General features: G+C 41.2%; 1 protein-coding gene across 2 annotated transcripts in view; it reads left to right on the plus strand.

The window, feature by feature from the left end:
- Nucleotides 1-20,609, plus strand: part of RAB11A (RAB11A, member RAS oncogene family) — a 360,508-nt gene that overhangs the window by 236,809 nt on the left and 103,090 nt on the right. For both annotated transcript variants that reach the window (XM_044077859.1, XM_044077860.1), the window contains one exon: nt 2,245-2,438. In XM_044077859.1, the coding sequence (XP_043933794.1) occupies nt 2,245-2,438 (194 nt within the window). The remainder of the gene's footprint in view (nt 1-2,244; nt 2,439-20,609) is intronic.

A 20,609-nucleotide genomic window follows, 5' to 3' on the forward strand; every position in this document is an offset into this window, starting at 1 on the left:
TTATTATGCACACTTCTGTTATCCTCTCTCCAGTACTGCTTAAAGTAGACTGATTTCTCTCCCTCCAATGGCCAAAATTAAAACAGACTTTGACACCTGCACTGTTGTAACACTTCTGCTGTCATGCAGCATAAATGAAGTTTATTTGGAAGAAGGATAACAAAACAGTTTCAATATTAGTAGGAGTAATGAGTCTCATAAAAAAGAACCTGGTCATATTTAGATATGCGGTAGAGTTGCAGGAGTCAGTTCTGAACACATTGTGGGTGCTGCAAGGAGCACATTTGGCTAAATTCAAAGATTGAAACAATACTTATTTCATGAACTTTAATCATACTTTGACTTAGGAATGGGGTCCATTCCCGCCATGGTATTGGAAAACAAAAAGAGTTGGATACATTTAATTGAGACAGACCTTTTTTCTTGACACTGTATCTCTATATATAGCTATATAGTAGGGATTTAGGTTTTGTTGTTGTTACTGCTGTGCTATTTTGGAGTTAGTATATTTAAGTCTGTGGAGGTTTATCCCTTGCAACAATGCAACATTTATATTTTTTCTTTTAGTCTGTGTACCTAAGTCAAGGTACATTTTCTGTTTTTTGTCTTTGGTTTGGGAAGTTGTGGTTTTAGTGGTTAATTTGTCTTCTATTTTCTTTTGTCTCCCAGTTTTGAGTGTTCTCCCATTTGTAATTGATTTTAAGATTATGCATGTTGAGTGAATTGTGTATTTTGTCTGTGTATGCATGTATTTGTTTTTATCTGTGTGTATATATAGACAGACCCATTTGCAGTGACACTTGACTACATGGAGAGTGAAACACAAATGTTACATGTCTTTACACCTAAACAATCATGACTTTACATGAATTTCAGAGCTAAATATTTTGACATGTATTTTCTTGAATATTTTGCTTGAAATTGCAGTTTTAGCAACACAGGCTTGTCTGTCATCACTAGGGCCTGGAATTCTGTTAGACTGCATATTTTTTGACGTTTGGTTAGCAGTCAACATAACGTATTCTGACAACTAGAATATAGAGTCATAGGAAATATGGGGCAACAGTCTTGCAGTCATTTATTCATCTTCAAAATAAGTGTAGTGTGCTGTCTCATCACAACAAAAACGTATTTCTCAGAAAAAGTATGTGCATGCCATTACATGCTTTTAATGCAGAAAATGTGCAGACTGACTCTTGACATTTGAGATGTTGTTGCCTTGTTTTGTGTTTTTAATTTAGGCAATGTGTTATCTGAATGTTCAGTCTTGTGTTCTAAAATCTTGTAAGAAAACCTAAAGTCATTGTGCATGTTTTGGCATTTTAGGTAAGGTCAAATAATTGATAAAAACACAAAGTGCTTTTGTAGATAACAGCAACATCATAATGAAAGGTGTTTTGTCACCTAAATTTAAAAGTTTTACTCACAGGTAATGCACTGGGACCACATAACTGGGTATTGCCAGTATTTAAAACATTTTTAAATGTGGCTTTTTACATCTGAATAAGTCTTTGTATCTACAAGATGAAAAGCGCTTCATGTATATTGTGTCTTTATTCTACATTAAATCGACAGAGTAAATCAACTGTTTCCTGCTTTTTTTGCCATTGGGATTGCCTTGTGTTTTCAGTAGTTTGTTTGTTCCGTTTACAACCTTTAAGGTCAAATAATGCCATAGTAACTTTAAAATCTGACAAAAACTAGAATGTGTACAAAACACTGAGTATAACACAAACTATAACTTAGGAGTGCAGTTCAAGTAAATAAATATGAAGAAATCAAAAATAGAAGGGTTTAGTGCTATGATGTTTTAAAAGTAAATTTTCTTATAAAATGAGATTGTATTTTTAAATAATGTGGCATAAATGGCTTTAAATTGCATATTTTCGCACAAAAATTCAAGGTGCAGTGCTTTGTTTTGCATATGAAGCTACAAGTACAGTCCAGGGAGATTTCTATGGAATTATCTTGGTACAGTTCCCTGATTTCCCCCCCCCCCCCCAAGATATTGCAAACCACTTTTAAGATGTATGCTCAAAACACTGATAGTGGCACAACTTTCTTTAAAATAGTCAGCATTACAGGAGTTTTGGATTTTGCATCATGAAATCATGATTGTCTGTTTGTCCAATGACAATAAGCAGGTTCATATATGTTTTTGGGAGCTGTATGCTTGTTTCCTTTGGATTTAATAAAAAGATGTAGTCATTTACAACGATTGCATTGCCTTTTTTTTTTCCCCAGATACTATCGTGGCGCTGTTGGGGCACTGCTAGTTTATGATATTGCTAAACATCTTACTTATGAAAACGTGGAAAGGTGGCTTAAAGAATTGAGGGATCATGCAGATAATAATATTGTCATCATGCTGGTGGGCAACAAGAGTGACCTGCGTCATCTTAGAGCAGTGCCCACAGAAGAGGCAAAGGCCTTTGCAGGTCAGTAGATTTTTTTAGACAGTGTTTTTTTTTCTGTCTGTCTGTATTTGGCAGGCATTCTAGCTGTTTACTCTGGAATTGCTGGTCATATCCATTTTTGTCTGTTGGACTTTCCAGTTCCCATTGTACTAATTGCTGTAGTCCTTTGTGATCAAGTTCTGTTAGCACATTACAAATAAGGTATTGTTAAAGCATCACATATTGTTTATGGTACATCTCTTTTTCTGTATATTGAGTTTTTCTCCTAAATTTGAAAGCCAAAGCCTTCAGCTTCTCATAAGCAGACATGATGGATAAGCAAGGCTGTGCATTTTATAGCTCCAGTCATTTTTCTTATCCCTTCCATTGGGGCCACTGCTCTGAAGGTAATTTAGCAGGCTCCATGCCAAACCAGTTTTTAATGACTTTATTGAATTTGAATGTCTTCTTAAGGGCAAAATGTGACTACAGTGGACAAGAGAGACAGTAGTTGTGGTACCTCATGCAAAATTGTATAGAAGGATCCTCACATTTTATTTTACTTCATTACAGTGCTTCCTGGGGTCTTGACTAATGGACATACCTCTTGCAAGGCCTGCATATCTCATCTTTAGTTGTGGTTTAACAATGTCCACATATCTACAAGGAAATATTTCTAGTTGTAGATGCTTTAGTCATTGATTACCACAAATGCAGTTGGATTGGAGATGTGAATTACAGTGGGTAGATAATTCAGGGTTATGTAGTCATCTCACAAATCTCCTCTTCATGTTAGGTTTGAAATGAGATCTGTTCTAATTATAACTTTCAAGGCACCCTTCACTGAGGGTCATGACTCATAGGTATACTTTCCAAAACAGTGGCTGTTTTATGATACATTTACTGGAAAGGCTCACCTAGACTCTGCTACACTTTGCTGTGAGGGAAAGGTTAGTTTGTTTTTTATTTGTTGTATTTTGTATTACTTTATTGCCTTTTTCTATTTTGTATACTGTAATTTTTCTTTACACTGTTTTACTTGTATTCTGCTTTTAACTGCATATTAAAACTTGAAAAGAGACCACAGCTCTGCCTCCTGTGAGGCGGACAGAATGTTTTCCTACCCTCCCACCCGGTTACTGTTGTGTTCTTAAACACCACTGTCTTTCTAGTTACCTGCCCCTTATGTTAATTTGACCATATATCTCATATCCTCTCTGCTTTTACTGACTGGTGTGAGTAAGAACAAAATTATCAATGTGAAGTTGTTCAATCTCGCCGTTCATTCTTAACTGATGGGTTTGGAGCTGATCCCTCAGCTCCGGTACAGCCACATGCAAAACTCGTGGTCTTCCAGTAGCTCGAGGCCAAGCCCTCTATCCCATGATGCATTGTGAATTACCTCAGATCTAGTTTGCCACGGCATCTGATCAGAGGTTCCAGTAAAAGCTCGGGCTAGTTAAACTTTAAAAATTTTCTATTACTAGCTTATTATATAGCATTAGTGATTTTTGACTTTGGTAGTTAGATAGTTAGCTCTTATAGCTTCCTTGCAGTTCCCCTTTCCTTGTGTTTAAATATATTTACTCTAAATATTTGGCCTCGTTTTTGGCCTAGTTAACTTTGAGCAGTGTGTGTGTGTGTGTGTGTGTGTGTGTGTGATGTGTGTGTGTGTGTGTGTGTGTGTGTGTTTATAGCGTATTGTAGAGTAGTTATAGTTGTTATAAGAGTTGGTTTTTGGATACCTTTATCTCAGGCTCTTCTGTATGTGTGTTTAGAGCCTGCTATTACTATTGTTTCGCTAATTGTTGATCCGCGTGTGTTTAGAGTAGTATCATGGCAGATGAGGACAGACATCCCAAGTCCGGTTTTAAAAAATGTCCGGACTGAAATCTAAACATGTCAGTCACTGATGGGCATGTTACCTGTGTATATTGTTTTAGGGCTGTCCACTTGCAAGAATCTTGTGCTGTCTGCCATTCCTTTTCATCCAGGGTTCTACTATAGAGGAAAAGAAAATTAATGGATGGGTTTGTTAAAACACCCTTTTCAAGAGGCATTGATTGACCAGTCTCCAAGTCATCTGTTTAGTCTGAGGACTCCAAACATTTAAAAACAGTCAAAAAAATCTGATGCGACATCGGCTCCACAGGTTTCAGAACAGACGGTGTTTTCTTTTCGGAGCCGGCCCACAGCCTTGTAGCCGGTATCCGAAGTGCCTCAGTCACCATTACTCCAGTCGGCAGCATCTGTTCATTCATCTAGGTCATCTTTCAGCCTTTCAGATTTGGATATGGGTCAATTGGTGCAGAAGCTTCTACAGGCACCAGGCCTTGCTAAATTGTTGGCTTCGACCCAAGCGGCTTTGGAGCCGAAGACAACTACTTCTGCTTTGTCTACTTCTCCTCCAAGCCAAACCAGCCCTTCGGAGCCAGAAGAGTCAGACCTGTTGATCATGGAGCCGTTGGGGTTGAGACCTATTCCAGTGTCCTCGGCTCCATCCACTCTGACATCCTCGGCACCGACCGGGGATTCTAGGAGCCGATATTCTCCAGTCTGATCCGGAGAGGATAGTCAAACCGACTTGTCGGTGCTGACTCTTCCTCTTGGGTCCTCAGCTTGAATGAGCTCTGCTCCTACCTCCGGCTTGGAGCCCACTGCCTCTGTGTGTGTGTGTGTGTGTGGGGGGGGGGTTTGATGGTTCCCACGGATCTGTTGACGCCTTCCCATCGCAGCAGTGGTGCCTTTAATGCCATGAGGAGAGCTTTGTCTCCCAAGACATCCTCGACTAAAGGCCGTGCTTCCTCATCCCCTAAAGCGCCTGTCTGCTTCTGCTTCCATGATCCAGGCTAAGCTTAGAGACCCAGAGCCCCAGGTAGCCCCACAGGGTGGCCTCTGCTCTTCCGAGACCTCTCCAGAAGCCCCCACTGAAGAGGCTTCTAGGAAGAGATTGTGCAAGAGTAGACACTTGGACACCCCACAGAAGTCTTTGATACTGACTTGGATGAGTCTGAAGAGTCCCCATGATCCCCCTTTTGAGGATTTCTCCTTTGCTGAGATACTTGAGATCCTTAGGCAGAGGGGTGATTGGCAGTCCAAAAACCCTACTGAGGATGAGTCTGTTCTCCTGAAGGCTTTCGGGTCTCAACCCTCCACCTCTTGGGGGTGTCCTCTCTTCGATCTCATGCAGTTGGTTTCTCGAAGGGCGTGGAGTCACCGGATTCTACGGAGCCTGTCCCTAGGAGGCCTAAAAAATGTATATCAGTCCCACTAGACAAAACATTCCTAACCAAAGGAGTTCCTGTTGATGCCATGGTGGTGGCGGTGGCAGCCACCAAAAAGGAAATGTCTGAGACCTCCTTGTTTATCCATCTTCCTAATAGAGAGTCTAGGATTATGGATAGATATGGGAAACGCATGTTCAGTTCAGTGACTTTTGCTCTCCGTTCACTGAACTACTTAACCCATTTTACTAGGTTGCAAAGAGATCTCCTTAAGGAGTTGGGCGATTCTCTTCAGGGTACAGTAGCTGCAGGAACCTCTGATAAAATTGCTGCCCAGCTTTCTACCCTAAATTCTATCGTCAATTCATCCATGCGTCTCATATCCTATGCAGCTGATGGAACGAGTAGGGCAGCGGGTACGTGACTCACTCTTAGAAGACATTCCTGGATGCTCTTGTGTTCCTTCGCGGAGCCCTTCGTCATCCTTCATGAACTCTCACTTTGACTGCTCATACTTTTTTGGGCCTAAAGTGAGGGAAACCTTGACCAAGTGTGAACAGGAGGAAAAGATTCTGTCTGCCGTCTGAGTCCATTTTTCCTCCCCCTACCCAACGTTATCCCAAAGGTCAAAGGGGAGGGAAAATGTGGTTCCGGAAAGCCCAAGGAGCCTTTCAAGACACACGTGGTGAACCCCACTCTAGGGGCAGAGGAGGGGGTAATAATGGAAGACGCCGCCCTCACGGCCGAGGCGGTGTGCAACACCAGGGTGACAGAGATCACTACTCTGGGCAGCCCTACCAGCGCTTCTGAAAGGAGGCCTGACTGTCCTGCTCTGGAGGCAGTCGGGGTTTGCTTATCCTTGTACCCAGACTCCTGGCTAAAAATGACAAAAGACAGCTGGGTACTAAGTATCATTTCCAGAGAGTACTTCATACCATTCGTCACACCCCCTCCGACCATAAGGAGAATCCCGGATGTTCCACCTAGTTGCAGGGAACAGGCAACTATAGAGGTCCAAAAGTTGGTAGAAAAAAGTCATCCAGCCAAGTCCCAGCTGATCAAACAGGATCCGGAACTTACTCAAGATTCTTTTTGGTTCCAAAGAAAACAGGGGGCCCATTTTGGACCTCAGCATATTCAACCAATATGTAAAGAAAGAGAAGTTCCAGATGGTCATGCTTCAGTCTATACTTCCCTTCTTAGGGAAAGACAATTGGATGTGCTCGATAGATCTCAAGGATGTGTACTACCGCATAAAGATGGCCAGGTCATTCAGAGATCACCTGCGTTTCTGGCTGGGAGCCAATCATTATCAGTTTCGAGCCCTGCCCTTTGGTCACACTACAGCCCCCAGAGTGTTCACCAAATGCATGGCAGTGGTCACGGCTCACCTGAGGCGTCTAGGATTCTAGGTGTTTCTGTACCTAGACTATTGGCTTACTAGGAATACTGATAGGGAGGGCAATGGCTTCTGCAGCTATGCTGAGGAAGTATGAGGGAATGTTATCAGGGGCATTGGTGCATGGTTTTAGTTTTTGCAGGAGTTTTTTTTATGGTGGATGTAGGAATAGGTTTAATGAAAAATGGTGGGAGTGTGGAGTGAGGGGGAGAAGCATGAGGAGAAGTGGGAGAACTTGGAGGGGGAGAAGCCTGAGGGAGAAGTGGGAGAAGCTGGAGGGGGAGAAGCCTGAAGAGAAGTGGGGGAAGGAGAAGGATTGTTATTTGAGAAGGAGGAGGTAAGTTTGGAAATAGTCTATGAAGAAAGAATTGAATTGGGTAGCAAGATCATTGTCATCTACATTTGGGCAAGGGATAGGGTTTTCTGTGGTCCCGGGTTTTAAGAGGGTAGCTATACCCCTCCAGAACTTTTGCGGGTTGGTTTTGTGGTTACTTTGGAGTCTGGTGAAGTAATTATGACAATCTGCAGAGATAAGTTTTTTAACTGAGTTACGAAGAGTTTTGTATTCGATGAGGGAAGATGTAAATTTGTTCTTTTGATATTGTGTCCAGGCTTTGTCTCTAAGTCGCATGGTGGTTAGGGTGTTTATAGTTAACCAGGGGGTGGATTGCCTTTTTATTCTTTTGGTTTTTAATGGAGCATGAGTATCTAGAAGGTTTAGGAAGGTAGTATTAAAGTGAGTGATCGCATCTTCAAGCGGTAGGGTTTTTAAGGGGAGCCAGTTAATTGATTTTAGGGAGTCAGAGAAAGCTTCTGGGTTAAACTTTCTATGGCATCAGGTAGTAATGTAATTATGAGTGACTTGTAAGGGAGAAGGAAGACGTCTAGTGAAGATAGGAAGGTCACTGAGGGAGTCAGGTATGGTTCCACTATCTGGGTAGTAGTGAGGGTGGGAGACTAGAATCCAGTCTAGGATGTTGCCACTGGTGAAGTCTTTGCATGGTCTAGTTATGGAGTTGATGAGTTGAGAGTAGTTGTATAGGTTGATGTTAAGGGAGTGAGAGGGGGACTGAATGGAGGACCAGTTAATATTGGTATCTCCCATGATTATAGTTTCATTAGTAATGTTAGCTGAAAGCCAGGAGAGGATTTCTTCGAGTATTAGTATATTGTCTGCTGGGGGAATGTAAAGAGAGGCAATGTATATATATTTGTGTTTAAGCTGGAGATGAGCCAGTATTAATTCTGCATTATGGAACTGGGGAATGGCTTTATCATAGGGTGTTATGAATAGGGAGGATGAGTAGAGTACAGCTACTCTGCCATCCTTTTTATGGGTTCTGTCTGATCTGATGATAGAGAAGTTAGGTGGTACTATCTCTGAATATTTTATATGTGGTTTTAGCCAGGTTTCAGAAATGGCTAGGATGTCAGGTTTGTTGTGAAATAGCCAGGCATGTAAATTTGGAATTTTGTTAGCTATGCTTTGTGCATTAAGAGATGCAAATAGGATGGATGTAGATTTTGAGGAGGGGAGGTTTGGGCCTGGGTTGGGGTGTATATCACCGGATAATAGTATGGAAGTTAGGAATTCAGTTTAGTAGTAGTGGTATTTGAATTGTTTTGGTTGAGAAGTGTGGATTAAAGGATTAGTGGAGGATATGGGGTGGAGAGTGTGTGTAGAGGTTTTATGAGAAGGGATTGGTTTGTAATGAAACCACAGGATGTGGTTAGTAGGATAAAGTTCAGGAGAGATGGAGTTTGTATAGTAGGTGTGTGGAGAATTTAGGTTGTATGTAGGAGTAGGGTGTGGTTGAGGTAAGGCTGGGTGAGATGGTAGATGAAGGTAAGGTTTAGGAGTAGTAGTAGTTGGATTGAAAGGGATGGATATTTTACAGACATGTTAGGGTTTTAATAAGCAATGTAGGAGTTGATTAAGGAGGTGGGGAAGGGTGATGTAGATGTGATATGACTAGTGGAGGGGATAGGAAGAGGAAGGGGGGGTGTTTGGGGATAGGAAGAGGAAGGGGTGGTGTTTGGTAGGTGCAGAGGAAGTAGGTGTGGCTATATGGGTATAAACCTAGAGGTAGTGGGGGTGGGAATTGGGGGTAGGGGAGTGGAGTGAGCCCGCAGGGCGAATGGAGCGGGTAGAGACAAAAGAGAGAATGAGGAGTAAGACCATCAGGAAAATTGAGAGACAGGCAACAAGTAAGTGAGAAGGTTGGTAAAAGGTGGACAGTATGCAGAGATAGTAAGGAAGAATGGCAGGATGCAAGACTGTTAGTCGCTGATAGGGTGCCTAGGGCAGAAGATAAGGTGGTAAATAACTGTATAAGAGACTAAAAACAGAGTGAAGTGGGGGGTTCCCACAGGAAGCTTACAGAAGTGGTATAGGAAAATGAAAGTGGAGAGGCTATTTCCACAGGTACAGAGACGTAGTAGGAGATTATAGCTCAGGAGAAAAATACAGTGCAGGGTTGGGTTATGAAGCGCCACCTGGTGACCACTGTAGGTGTGGTAATGCTTAATCTAGTGGAGATGGGGACAGGGAAGGGAATGTGAAGGAGTAGGCAATGCAGGGGGTAAGACTGTGGAAGTACAAGTTGAAGGCAGCGGGGGGGGGGGGGTTGGCTGCTGGCTAGTCTGCCTGTTTAGTTGGCCTGGACTAGATATTATATGAACTTTAATTTAGAAGAATTAACAAACATGTATTAACGTTGAGTTGATATGAATACATACTTTCAAAGCCTTTTATAGGACACACTTTCCAGGGAGATATGAGGGGTTTTTCAGTGGTCCCCTACAGTTCTGAGGCTACCAGAAGGGTGCAAGCAGGTTAAATGTTGTTGGGACACACAGGTACACAGTGCTTTTGTACCCAGCAGCTACAGAAATATATGATTCAGATTGAATCTTCTGGCAGTATTCTTCTGCAAACCTGGCACCTTCCAAGTAATTCTTTCAAAAAATGTAGCCATGCATTCAACTTCAATTTTAGTCCCTTCAGTTTAGTTTAATTCACAGGTCAGGAATATTTAAGAGGAGAAGTTGTGGATAGTAATTAAAGAGTTGAAGGATTTTATTTTGGAGGGCAAGAGTCAAATGGGATGAGGTGATCCTCCCGGTAGACAAGGTATACCTACCTTGAAGGGATGTTTTAGAAGTACACAGTTAAGGCTCTTTTACATAACGCAAACAAAAAGCTGCAGTTCAAATTAGAAAGGGATGGTTATGAAGCGGGGGGATAATTTAAGAAAGAAGGAAAGAATGGGATTTCCGATGCAGAACCTTAAGGAGAATAATAAGTCATACAGGATACAGTGTAAATGTTCACTTGACGCTAGACAGCAAGGGAAGCAACAGGAAACTATGGAAACTCTGATGCAGTTAATGTTGAGGAGTGATAGGCCAGTGAATTCCCATATGACGGAGCAACAGATGGCACAGGAAAACTGAAGAGAAGGTGGCACAGAAAGATGCTGTAGAACTTCCTATCGAATGCCCGTAGAAGACAGAAAAGGGATGTGCCCTCAGATTGGAAGAAAATGAACTAAGAGTTGCTTGGTTTAATAGACATGGATACATATAATAAGATCAATGAGAGAAATAGACTGCAAAAGGTCAATAAAACCTTAAAAGTTAGAAGTCTGATAAAACAAATGAACACAGTAGTCAGGAATGTCCATAGAGATTCATGTGATATAACAGAAGTAAACAGGATACATTACGGTGCTGCTAAATTAATAACTGATAATGTTTTACCACAAGAACACAGGGTGGCGAGGCAAAGGAAGGGGAGAAATCGAGTACTATCATGGAAATATTGAATAGAGAAAACTATAAAGGAGCTAAGACAAGAAAAGTGAACAGATCAACAAAAATACTAAGAAAGATAGATGTGATAAAAGCAATGTGCAGTATTAGAACACATCAGGATCTATCATGCACTATTGCAAATAAGACTAAAAATTTCAGCACAGGCAGAAAAACTTAGAAGATACAAATATAAAAGAAAAGTACAAAACAAGGAATTTATTGATGACCAAAAAAGTTTTATAGAGAATTGGGAAATAAAGTAAAAGGAGCTGAAAGACTGCTAAAAAAGAAGTGGATACATTTTGGAGAAGTATCTATGAAGATCCCGTGGAACATAAAGATGCGAAATATAGAGGAAGTAAAAGAAAGAATAAGAGGGTTAAAGATACAGAATATGAAATGAGATGAAGTAACAGCCAGAGAGAGTGAAACGAAGGTAAGGAAAGGCTCTAATTGGAAAATCCCAGGCCCAGATGCAGCAATACCTAACTTTTGGCCGAAAGTATTAACATCTTTGCACAAAGATTTAGCCAGGAGTATGAACTATTTTTATGCGTACCTCTAACGGGCACCAACTTGGTTAACAACAGGAAAAACAATACTGTTACTTAAGAGTGAACCTGCAAGTTACCCTAAAAATTATAGACCAATAGCTTGCCTTCCGACGACATATAAACTGTACACGGAATTGATGCCAACAGAGTTTATAGTCTTTTAGAAGAATACTCAATTATGGTAGTAGAACAAAAAGGCAATACAAGAAAGTCCTATGGAACAAAGGATCATTTGTTGTTAGTCATAGTGGAGAACTGTAAAAAGGGGAAGAATCTAAGTATGGCATGGAATGCCTATAAAAAAGCATTTGATAGTATCCCACATTCATGGATAAGAGTGCTTAAAAATGTACAAGATAAACCCCTAGACTGATAGACTATATTACAATGACCATGAAACAGTAGCAGACCACTTTGCAATTAAGCCATGATAAACAACAAATTATTATCCCAGAGATAAAAATTCAAAGAGGGATATTCCAGGGTGACACTCTGTCACCGTTGCTATTCTGCCTTGCCGTTAACCCATTAAGCTGTTTACTTAACAGCTTTAGGCCATGGGTATAATTTGGCTCCTAGGAAACGAAGTATAAAGACTTCCCATCTTCTCTTTGTCGATTTAAAACTGTATAGCTCATCAGATGAGGAACTGAAAGCACAACTTCAAGTTGTCAAAACTTTTTCAGATGATATAAGAATGTCATTTAGTCTTGATAAATGTGCAAAAGCAACCTTTAAAGCAGAAAACTGCAACGCCAGGAAAATGTCTATTTGGGACAAGAATGTGATATAAAAGAACTTGAGCAAGAAGGAGTGTAAATATTTGGGAATTGATGAAGGATCAACAATAAAACATGAACAAATGCAAATAAAACTTGGTAAGGAATATTTCAGAAGACTTAAATTAATCCTGAAAACAGCACTGACATCTAGGAACAGAATTCAAGCTATAAACCAATTTGCTCTTCCTGTCCTAACTTACAATTTTGGAGTGATTGACTGGCCCCAAAATTTGTTAGTTTAGATAGGAAAACAAGAAGGGTGCTTCATGCTCACCAGATGATATATAAAAAATAAGTGTATACTAAGATTATATATTCCCTGTTCCGAAAGAGGAATGGGCCTCCTAAAAATTGATTATATGTATAGATCTGCAATCGTGAGACTCCACACATCTGCTGACCTCACAAGACCCAAATGTAGTGAAAGTTTTGAAACATGAGGAGAATAAATCTAAAATGACTTCTCTACCTCTACTTCTATTTAGCAGAAGCATATCGGCGTCAAACATGAATGGAAATCAAACCAGAAATTGATAAAAATCAGGCAGCAACTGAATGTGCCAAAAAAAGCAAAAGAAAGAATATAAGGTAAAGACCACATGAGAAGGCAAAAAAATGTGAAAAAAAGCATAAATATAGCTGCAAGTATAGAAAACTTCTGGAAGAATCATGTCGATTAGGAACAAACGCAGGAATTGTTAAGGAGAGGCGAATTTAAACCAAGAGATGAAAGATTGATGTTGGCGGCCCAAGATAGTGGGCTACATACACACTGGTTTACAGAGTCCATTGAACATGTGGTAGAAACAGACAAGTGTAGGTTTTGTAAAACCGAATTGGAAACCGTTGCACACCTCGTTGCTGGCTGTGACATACTAATGGCAGAAGGACTGTATACTGAAAGGCATAATAATGTGACAAGACTGTTGCACTGGCAATTGTGCAAACATTATGGTATTGAAGTGGCTGAAAAACGCTGGAAACCGCCACAAAGTATCATAGAAAATGGTTTGTATCACATGAGATCACCCATTACCAGCAGTATAAAGACAGAGGCTAGACAACCGGATATAATGATCTGAGAAAAGAAGACAAAAGTAACATTGATTATTGAAATTGCCACACCCAGCAATTAGTGTCTTGCATACAGAGAAACACAAAGTCCTAAAATATCAGGATTTGCAGGCAGAAGCGAGAGCAATGTGGAAGAAAGACACCCAGACAGTTCCAGTAATAGTAGGAACAACAAGTCTCATAAAAAAGAATCTACAGTTGTATTTAGATATGCTACCAGTACATGTAACTGCGTATGAATTGCAGGAGTCATTACTGGGTACATTGCTGGTGCTGTGAAGAACACTTTTGGCTGACATTAAAGATTGAAACTCTACTAATTTCATGAACTTTAATCGTACTTTGACTTAGGAATGGGGTCCATTCCCGTCATGGTATTAGAAACCCAAAAAGATTTGGAGAAATTAAAAAATATATTCATAAAGTAGCAGAAAGAATAGTAAGAACTAAGCCAACATGGAAAAGGAGAAATGAGATTCTGCCAATAGGGATAAGTGCGATTAGGGTTATGGAGAAAAGACAGGAGGGGCTAGAATGCACTGGAGAAAGATGGCAAAAGAAGAATTTTTGGGAACAAATAATTAGAGAAGGAATGATAATAGACTGGGAAGAGCCAAAGAAGACATTCAGATTGCAAACTAGTGATTGCCTTCTGTGTTCAAGATTCATATTGCAGTATAGAAAAGGGAACCCTAAATGAAAGACGTGCACTGGTTGAGATTTGTAATCAAATCTAGAACAGAAGAACTTAAAAAGGGTTTGATTAGTAAGTCATATAAAATAGTATACAGTAACTATAGGAATCCGTCAGAAGAGGTCAGAAATGATTGGAAAGAGGTTTGATATGCAATTCTCAGAGAAATAATGGCAGAACATTGTATGGCTGCCAGATGTGCAAAAAATCTAAAATATTTAGGAGTTTTACATAGAAGTGTTTGTGTAGATGGTATTATACCTTAAGCAGACTCCAACGAACTTTTCTGTGGTGGATGGTAAATGTTTTAGGTGTGATAGGGAAGAAGGAGGTAATTAGGAATGTGTGTTTTGGGAGTGTAATGAGTTGGCAGACTTTAAAAATTCCCTGTGGAATACTGGGCAAGCAAATGAGTGTATCTAAGCCAACTATACTTAAAGTAGTGAATATTATAACAGAGATGAAAGAACAGGAAGTGGGATCTTTAGAAAAGGGCAGGGTTAAATTACATAGAAAAAAATGGAAATTGTGGGAGCAGTATGTACAGAAAATGTTTTGAAGGAGGTTTAAGAGAAGGCAGGAACCGAATAATTATGCAGTGTTGCTTAAATTATGAGATGTTCAACAATATATGTGAATTTGTTTGTAAATGTGAACTGGTTAATATGATTTGATTACTTTTATATAAATGTAAGTCTGCTTATGTCACAAGTGATAATTCATTGAAGTTGTTAAAACAATGTTCTTTTGGCTGCAAATGATGGACCTCTTATCCGATGTGAAATTTACTGAGTTTTTATATTGATAGTTTATCATCTTTTTTTACTGCTTTGATAAGGACTGCATCTGTAGAAACAAACGTGTGGTGCATGATGGGAATGGGAAGAAGAGGGGTCCAGGTAGTCAGGAAAGTTTTTAAGTGCCAAGCAATCCTTATGCCTGTGGTGTCTATCTTGCTGGTTATGCAATGTGCACTTTCTTACAGTCCAGTTGTTATAGTAAAGAAAAAACATTTTCCAGCTGTACTGTGAACTCTAAATGAGCTCATCTTATGTGAAACTGAAATTTAAGATTTAAAAAATAAATTTTATGGAATAAAATGCAACATGATTTGTTTTAGTGTTAGCAATGCCAAAAGATGTAAAAAAATATTTTTAATATAAAAAATTAGAAAATGTAACCGGCTGTGGTTGCACTTGGCTCCGAAGCTGTAGAAGCATCATTGCATAAGAAGAATTTGCAACTGAAACATTTCTAAAAACCTGTGCATGTACATCATTTGGTGCCAAAGGTAGCTTTATATATGGAGTGGCATTTGACATGCTCTGCATTCAGCTATACAACTTTGCTGAACTGTGCTGTTGATTCAAGTCATATGGAACCCAAATCCAGTTATTGGTAATTTCTACCTACCTAAAAATAAAGCTGCAGCACCATCTCTGTATGTGCCTAAACTTATTTGTACAGTCAATGCTGTCACCTTTCTGTAGTTGTCAGAAAGTTATCATTGTGGTGTTTATATACTTTGCCAGCTTATTTGGTGTGCTACACCTGCTGCTCAACTCTTTCTGTATTGTAATTGTTTTCTGTTTCGTTGGGTGTCTCTGTGCTCTTGCTTTACTGGAGCTTTTCTCTCTGGGACTTCAATGAAAACAAGGCTTCCTATTTGGGCAATCCCTATTAATATGAATAAGAAAATGTTAAGTTCATCTCTAATATGGAATGCATTTTTTATTGTATCTTAAGAAAAATTTTGTTGTTAGCCAGGTCTTTTAAAATGTGGATGGGAGGCAAGTATTGTAAGGGATTTTAGATTCTGGTTTAGAAGAACCTCCGCTGAGGAGATCAGGAGTATGATGAGGTTGAATTGCACTCATAAGGTGGAATTGCTTAGGAGGCAATAGTGTTAAAAAAACAAGCCACTAAAGGAGGCAAGATGCATGTTAGAACAGTTGGTAGAGAGTGCACAGTAGAAGAGAGTTAGAGATGAGCAGGAAATATGTAGAGTGGCTAAGAAAAAGGCAGTGAAGGAGTAGAAGTGGTGAAGATTGAGTAGGCAAGAGGTGGATTGTCAAAAAGAATTTAACTTGTAGCAGAATAGGACTGATGGGGAGGTAAAGAGAAGGGCAAAGCTGACAAGGATTATATGAATGAGAGAGAAAGATGTAAAAGTGCAGAAGTGAGGATTTGAGAGAGTTCTAGGAGCTGACTTGTCAGTATCTGGTCATCTACCTCACAAAGAAGGGGAACTGAGCATAGGCATGGACCCAAGCACCAGATGATGTAGCTTGGTATTAGAGAAGGACTCTGAATAGGGTGAAGGAGTGGTTTGTGGTTAGATTAGAAGGAAAATGGAGGGAGAAGTTTGTCTTCAAATATAGGGGAATGCCCACTCCAGATGCAAAATAAACTTGTAAAGAAAGCAAGGGTGGTGGTTCTTATGCAGCAAACTGAGTTAAAAAATAAAGAACAAAGCAAAACTTGGATAACCTGAATTCTTGATGGTAGCAAGCAGACCATGAACTAGAAAAATAAAATAATTGTTAGTAGTTCAGGAAATTCTATTGTGGATTATTGGAGAGTTCATGAAAAGTAGCTCTGGTAGGTAGGCTACCTGAAAGGGTAGAATAAAATGAAGAAATGCACAGTGGATGCAGTCTTTGCTCAGATTATTTGTTTCTTTCAGAATCCGAGATGACCAGGTGAAGTCCAAATTTCATCCTACCCAGAACATTAACTGTACTAGATGCAACATGGACTCCATGGTCTACAGAGAATGCTTATTCAGACAAGATCCAAATGTTCCATTTAGCCAGTGGTTTGGGCTATACTGTTTTCACCACTGTCGAGGCAGGGTAGTGGTGAGGACAGTATAGCCCCTGCCCAGCAGGGTCATACTTCAGTGTCATAGGTCATATGGCAGTAGTTTTACAGTGCCACATGCTAGACTACATTTGGTAGTGATGGAGGGGATTGTTTGAGTGGATTGTAATCAACCACTGTCCCAAATCATGTTTCAGGTTATGTGGTTGCTAGAGCTGGGCAGTCTTTTTGTCTGCAACTGATTCCTCGTACCTTTCCCTACATCAACTGTCACTATTTATGTGGCTGCCCTTTGCTGGGCAGAATTATACTAAGTGAAAAGTCTAAGGTACCATGACCCCCCACAGAAACAGCTGTGCATATTAGTGTGCTGAAGATGAGGGTAGCTTATCTTGCCATTATTGACCTTTCAGGACAGCCTTCCTTAAGGAACTGTTTCTGTTCTCACAAAAAGCATGATGGCAGTTTGGTACATTAGTAGACAGGAAGGTAGTTATTCCTACTAAGGTTATGCAGCATCAGATCAAGGGTCCTCTGGTAGACTGTCATTGTAGTGGCATCCATTAGCAGAGAGCTGTCAGAAGATGTATTTGCTGTCTGCCTATCAAGCATAGAGTCTTGAGCAATGGACAGAATGGGGTATCATGCTTGTACTCTGACGGCACTGAACTGTATCACCCATATGAATTGTTTCAAAGGAGATTTAGCAGAACAGGCTTTGGAGACTCTGAAGAGGCTGGCCACTTCTGAGATTTCACAGGGTAACAATGTTGAACATTTCTTTATTTGGCTGTTACACTTTGGCCAAGGAGCTGCAAGAGTGGTGTCTCTTAGCATTACTATAAGACATAATGCCAGATGTCCTTCAAGGATGCATCTGCAGTCCTTACATATGGGTTGTCCTGCCTCAGGCAGCCCTTCGGTCGGCCGGATTCCAAAGTCTGGGTCCGGCGTCGGCTGATGTCGCCATTTTCTCCGACGTCAGAGCGCCTGGGGTATAAAAGTGTCAGCTAACGCCATCTTCCTCAGTCTTTCTTGCTGCGAGGTGCCCGAAGCAGTTCGCAAGTGCCGGTCGGCCAGCTCCTGTGATTTCAGCCACCGAAGTCTTCAAAAAAGCTGAGTACCCCGTTGGGGACTCTTTCTTGCCTCAGCCGATGTCAGATCAAACGGTTAAAGTTAATAATTGTTTATCTTGTGGGAAACAAATACCTCATAAGGATTTCCACTCTTACTGCTTACCCTGCCTAGGCCCAGACCACGACGTCTCGGCCTGTTCAGCCTGTGCTTCCTTCAATAAACGCACTCTTAGGAGTCGGGCAGAGTTTGCAGAGGAATTTTTTGGTGAAAATTTCTGTTACGCCGTCGGAGCTTCCGACAGCTCATTTACCCAAAAAACGAAAGGATAAGGACCGGCACACGCGGTCCGCGGTTTCGGCCGACTCCACGTCTAGGCCTACCGCGAGTGTCTTGGTCTCTACTGAAGCCGAATCTCTGCTGCTTCCGACCGACGACACCGCACAGCCGGTAACTTCGGTACCGGTGGCCATCACTGGGTCGGTCATAGAATTTCCATCTGAAACCGGTGCTCAGGAAATATCCGACACCATTTCTGTTGATCAAACTACTCCAGCACGTGGGGCAGCCAGGCCTCCTGTATCCATGTCCATTAAGGCCTTTACACGGGCTAAAGCTGATAAACAGCCAATATCTCTCCCTCCCAAGGCTATTCCTCAGGGATCCACTACCGGTTCACAAATTTTAAGTTTGGCTGAAGACCTTATTTCCTTAATCAGGGGCTCTCCGCCACATCCAGACAGGGGCTGTCAACCACCTCCAGGCAAAAGGCCCAGGGTTGAGCAGACAGATCCCCAGTCTTCTGATGAGGCCTCAGATGACTCTGCCCTTTCAGACTACCAGGAGGAGGCCCTTTCGGCCTACGAGGATTCTGATGCAGAGGAATCTATTCCCTCGGCCTCCCCCCCTGAAGAGTTTTCCTTTGGGGAGACCCTTCACTCCATGAGAGAGCATTTCAAATGGCAAGGCCAGGAATTCTCTGATTCCAGGAAGAGGTTAATGACTTTTTTACATTTACCTCAGCATAGACCTTTGGCTGTTCCTCCTGTTTTAAATGTTATAGAAGATGTGTACTCTGAGTCTAGTATTTCCCCTGACTCCCTTCCTCCGGCTCCTGTCAAACCTGACAGGTACTACAGGGTCCCGGACTCACATCTATACCTTTACAAGGGCCACTCTGCTGACCCAGAAACTATTTCCCAGGGCCCTAAAGGGGTTACAACCACCACTGCCAAGAATACCACTTCCTTCTGAAAGGGAATCCAGGGCTTTAGAGAGATGGGGTAAAAAAGTGTATACTTCTTCCACTCTTTCTATGAGAGCTTTAAATTGTCAATTCCATATGATACAGTATCAAGAGTATCTGTTAGATGAATTGCATAAAAAACTATCCTCGCCTGAACCCCTAGACCGCAAGGCGCTTCAGGATCTGGTGCATAACTCCCAGCAGGTTAGCAACCATTTCTTACAGTGTGGTTATGATGCATTGGAAGCTTCATGTAGGTCAGCAATGACAGGTGCAGTCATACGTAGGCATGCTTGGCTGAAGGAACAAACACTGCCAGATCATGTTAAAGCAAAGCTTCTGGATGCACCACTGGAAAAACAAAAGTTATTTGATTCCACGGCTCAAGAGGTCTTAAAGAAATTTGAGGAAAAGGCTAAATCAGTACAAACAGTCAAAGATTTTCTCCAGGTCCAACCACCAAGATTCAGCAGAAATTGGCCTTCTAAGAATTGGTCCTTTCCAGACACAGACAGATTTCAGAGAGGCAAAAACAGGCGTGCCAGAGGTAGAGGGCAAGCTCGAGGCTCCTACAGAGGACGTCAATGGCAGCCTCCTAACCAGAGAGGTAGTGCAGGACCTACAACTACTGCGCAAGGACAAACTCAATGACTTGACTTTGACCCCGCCAACCAGGGCTCAATTGGAAGCATCTTTGGGCGGAAAGCTATCTTTATTCTCAGAAAATTGGCACAGCATTACAAAGGACAAATGGATACTGCAAATAATAGACAAAGGATACAGATTCCATTTTCATACATTACCAAAAAGGCAAGGCATGCCATACCTGCCACCAAATCAAAGGGCAGAGGCTTTCAAGCATATTTCAAAACTACTACAAATGAAGGTAATAGAAAAGGTTCCTTACACAGAACAAGGCCAAGGATTTTATTCCAGACTATTCCTTGTTCCAAGAAAAGAAAAGCAATGGAGGCCTATTCTGGACTTGTCCGCACTGAATGCTTATCTCATTGTGCCAAAATTCAAAATGCTGACCTTACAGCAACTCCTTCCCATGCTGGGCAAGGGGTCCTGGCTGGTAACTCTAGACCTCAAGGAGGCATACCTGCATGTCCCTATCAGACAAAGTTGCAGAAGACACCTCAGATTTCTTGCAGGTTCAGAGCATTATCAATTCTCAGCATTGCCCTTTGGATTATCTACTGCGCCCAGAGTATCCACGAAATTCCTGGCATCAGTAATTGCACATTGCAGACTTCAGGGGATTCAAATATACCCATACCTGGACGACTGCCTTATACAAGCGGACAGCCAACAAACATTGGTAAAACACTTGAACTATGCCATCCGCCTACTACAGGCCTTGGGATACACAGTCAACATTCAGAAATCAAGACTTGTTCCATCCCAACGAATAATTTTTCTGGGTGCAAAGCTGGATACAAACTCCCAAATGGCTTTTCTCACAGAAGAAAAACAAGAACAATTACCGGATTATTTCAGAAATCTGACAACACAAACCCAGCT

This window comes from Protopterus annectens, chromosome 7.part0 (assembly GCF_019279795.1).
Source record: "Protopterus annectens isolate FY-2018-M chromosome 7.part0, PAN1.0, whole genome shotgun sequence".
NCBI lineage: Eukaryota > Metazoa > Chordata > Ceratodontiformes > Protopteridae > Protopterus > Protopterus annectens.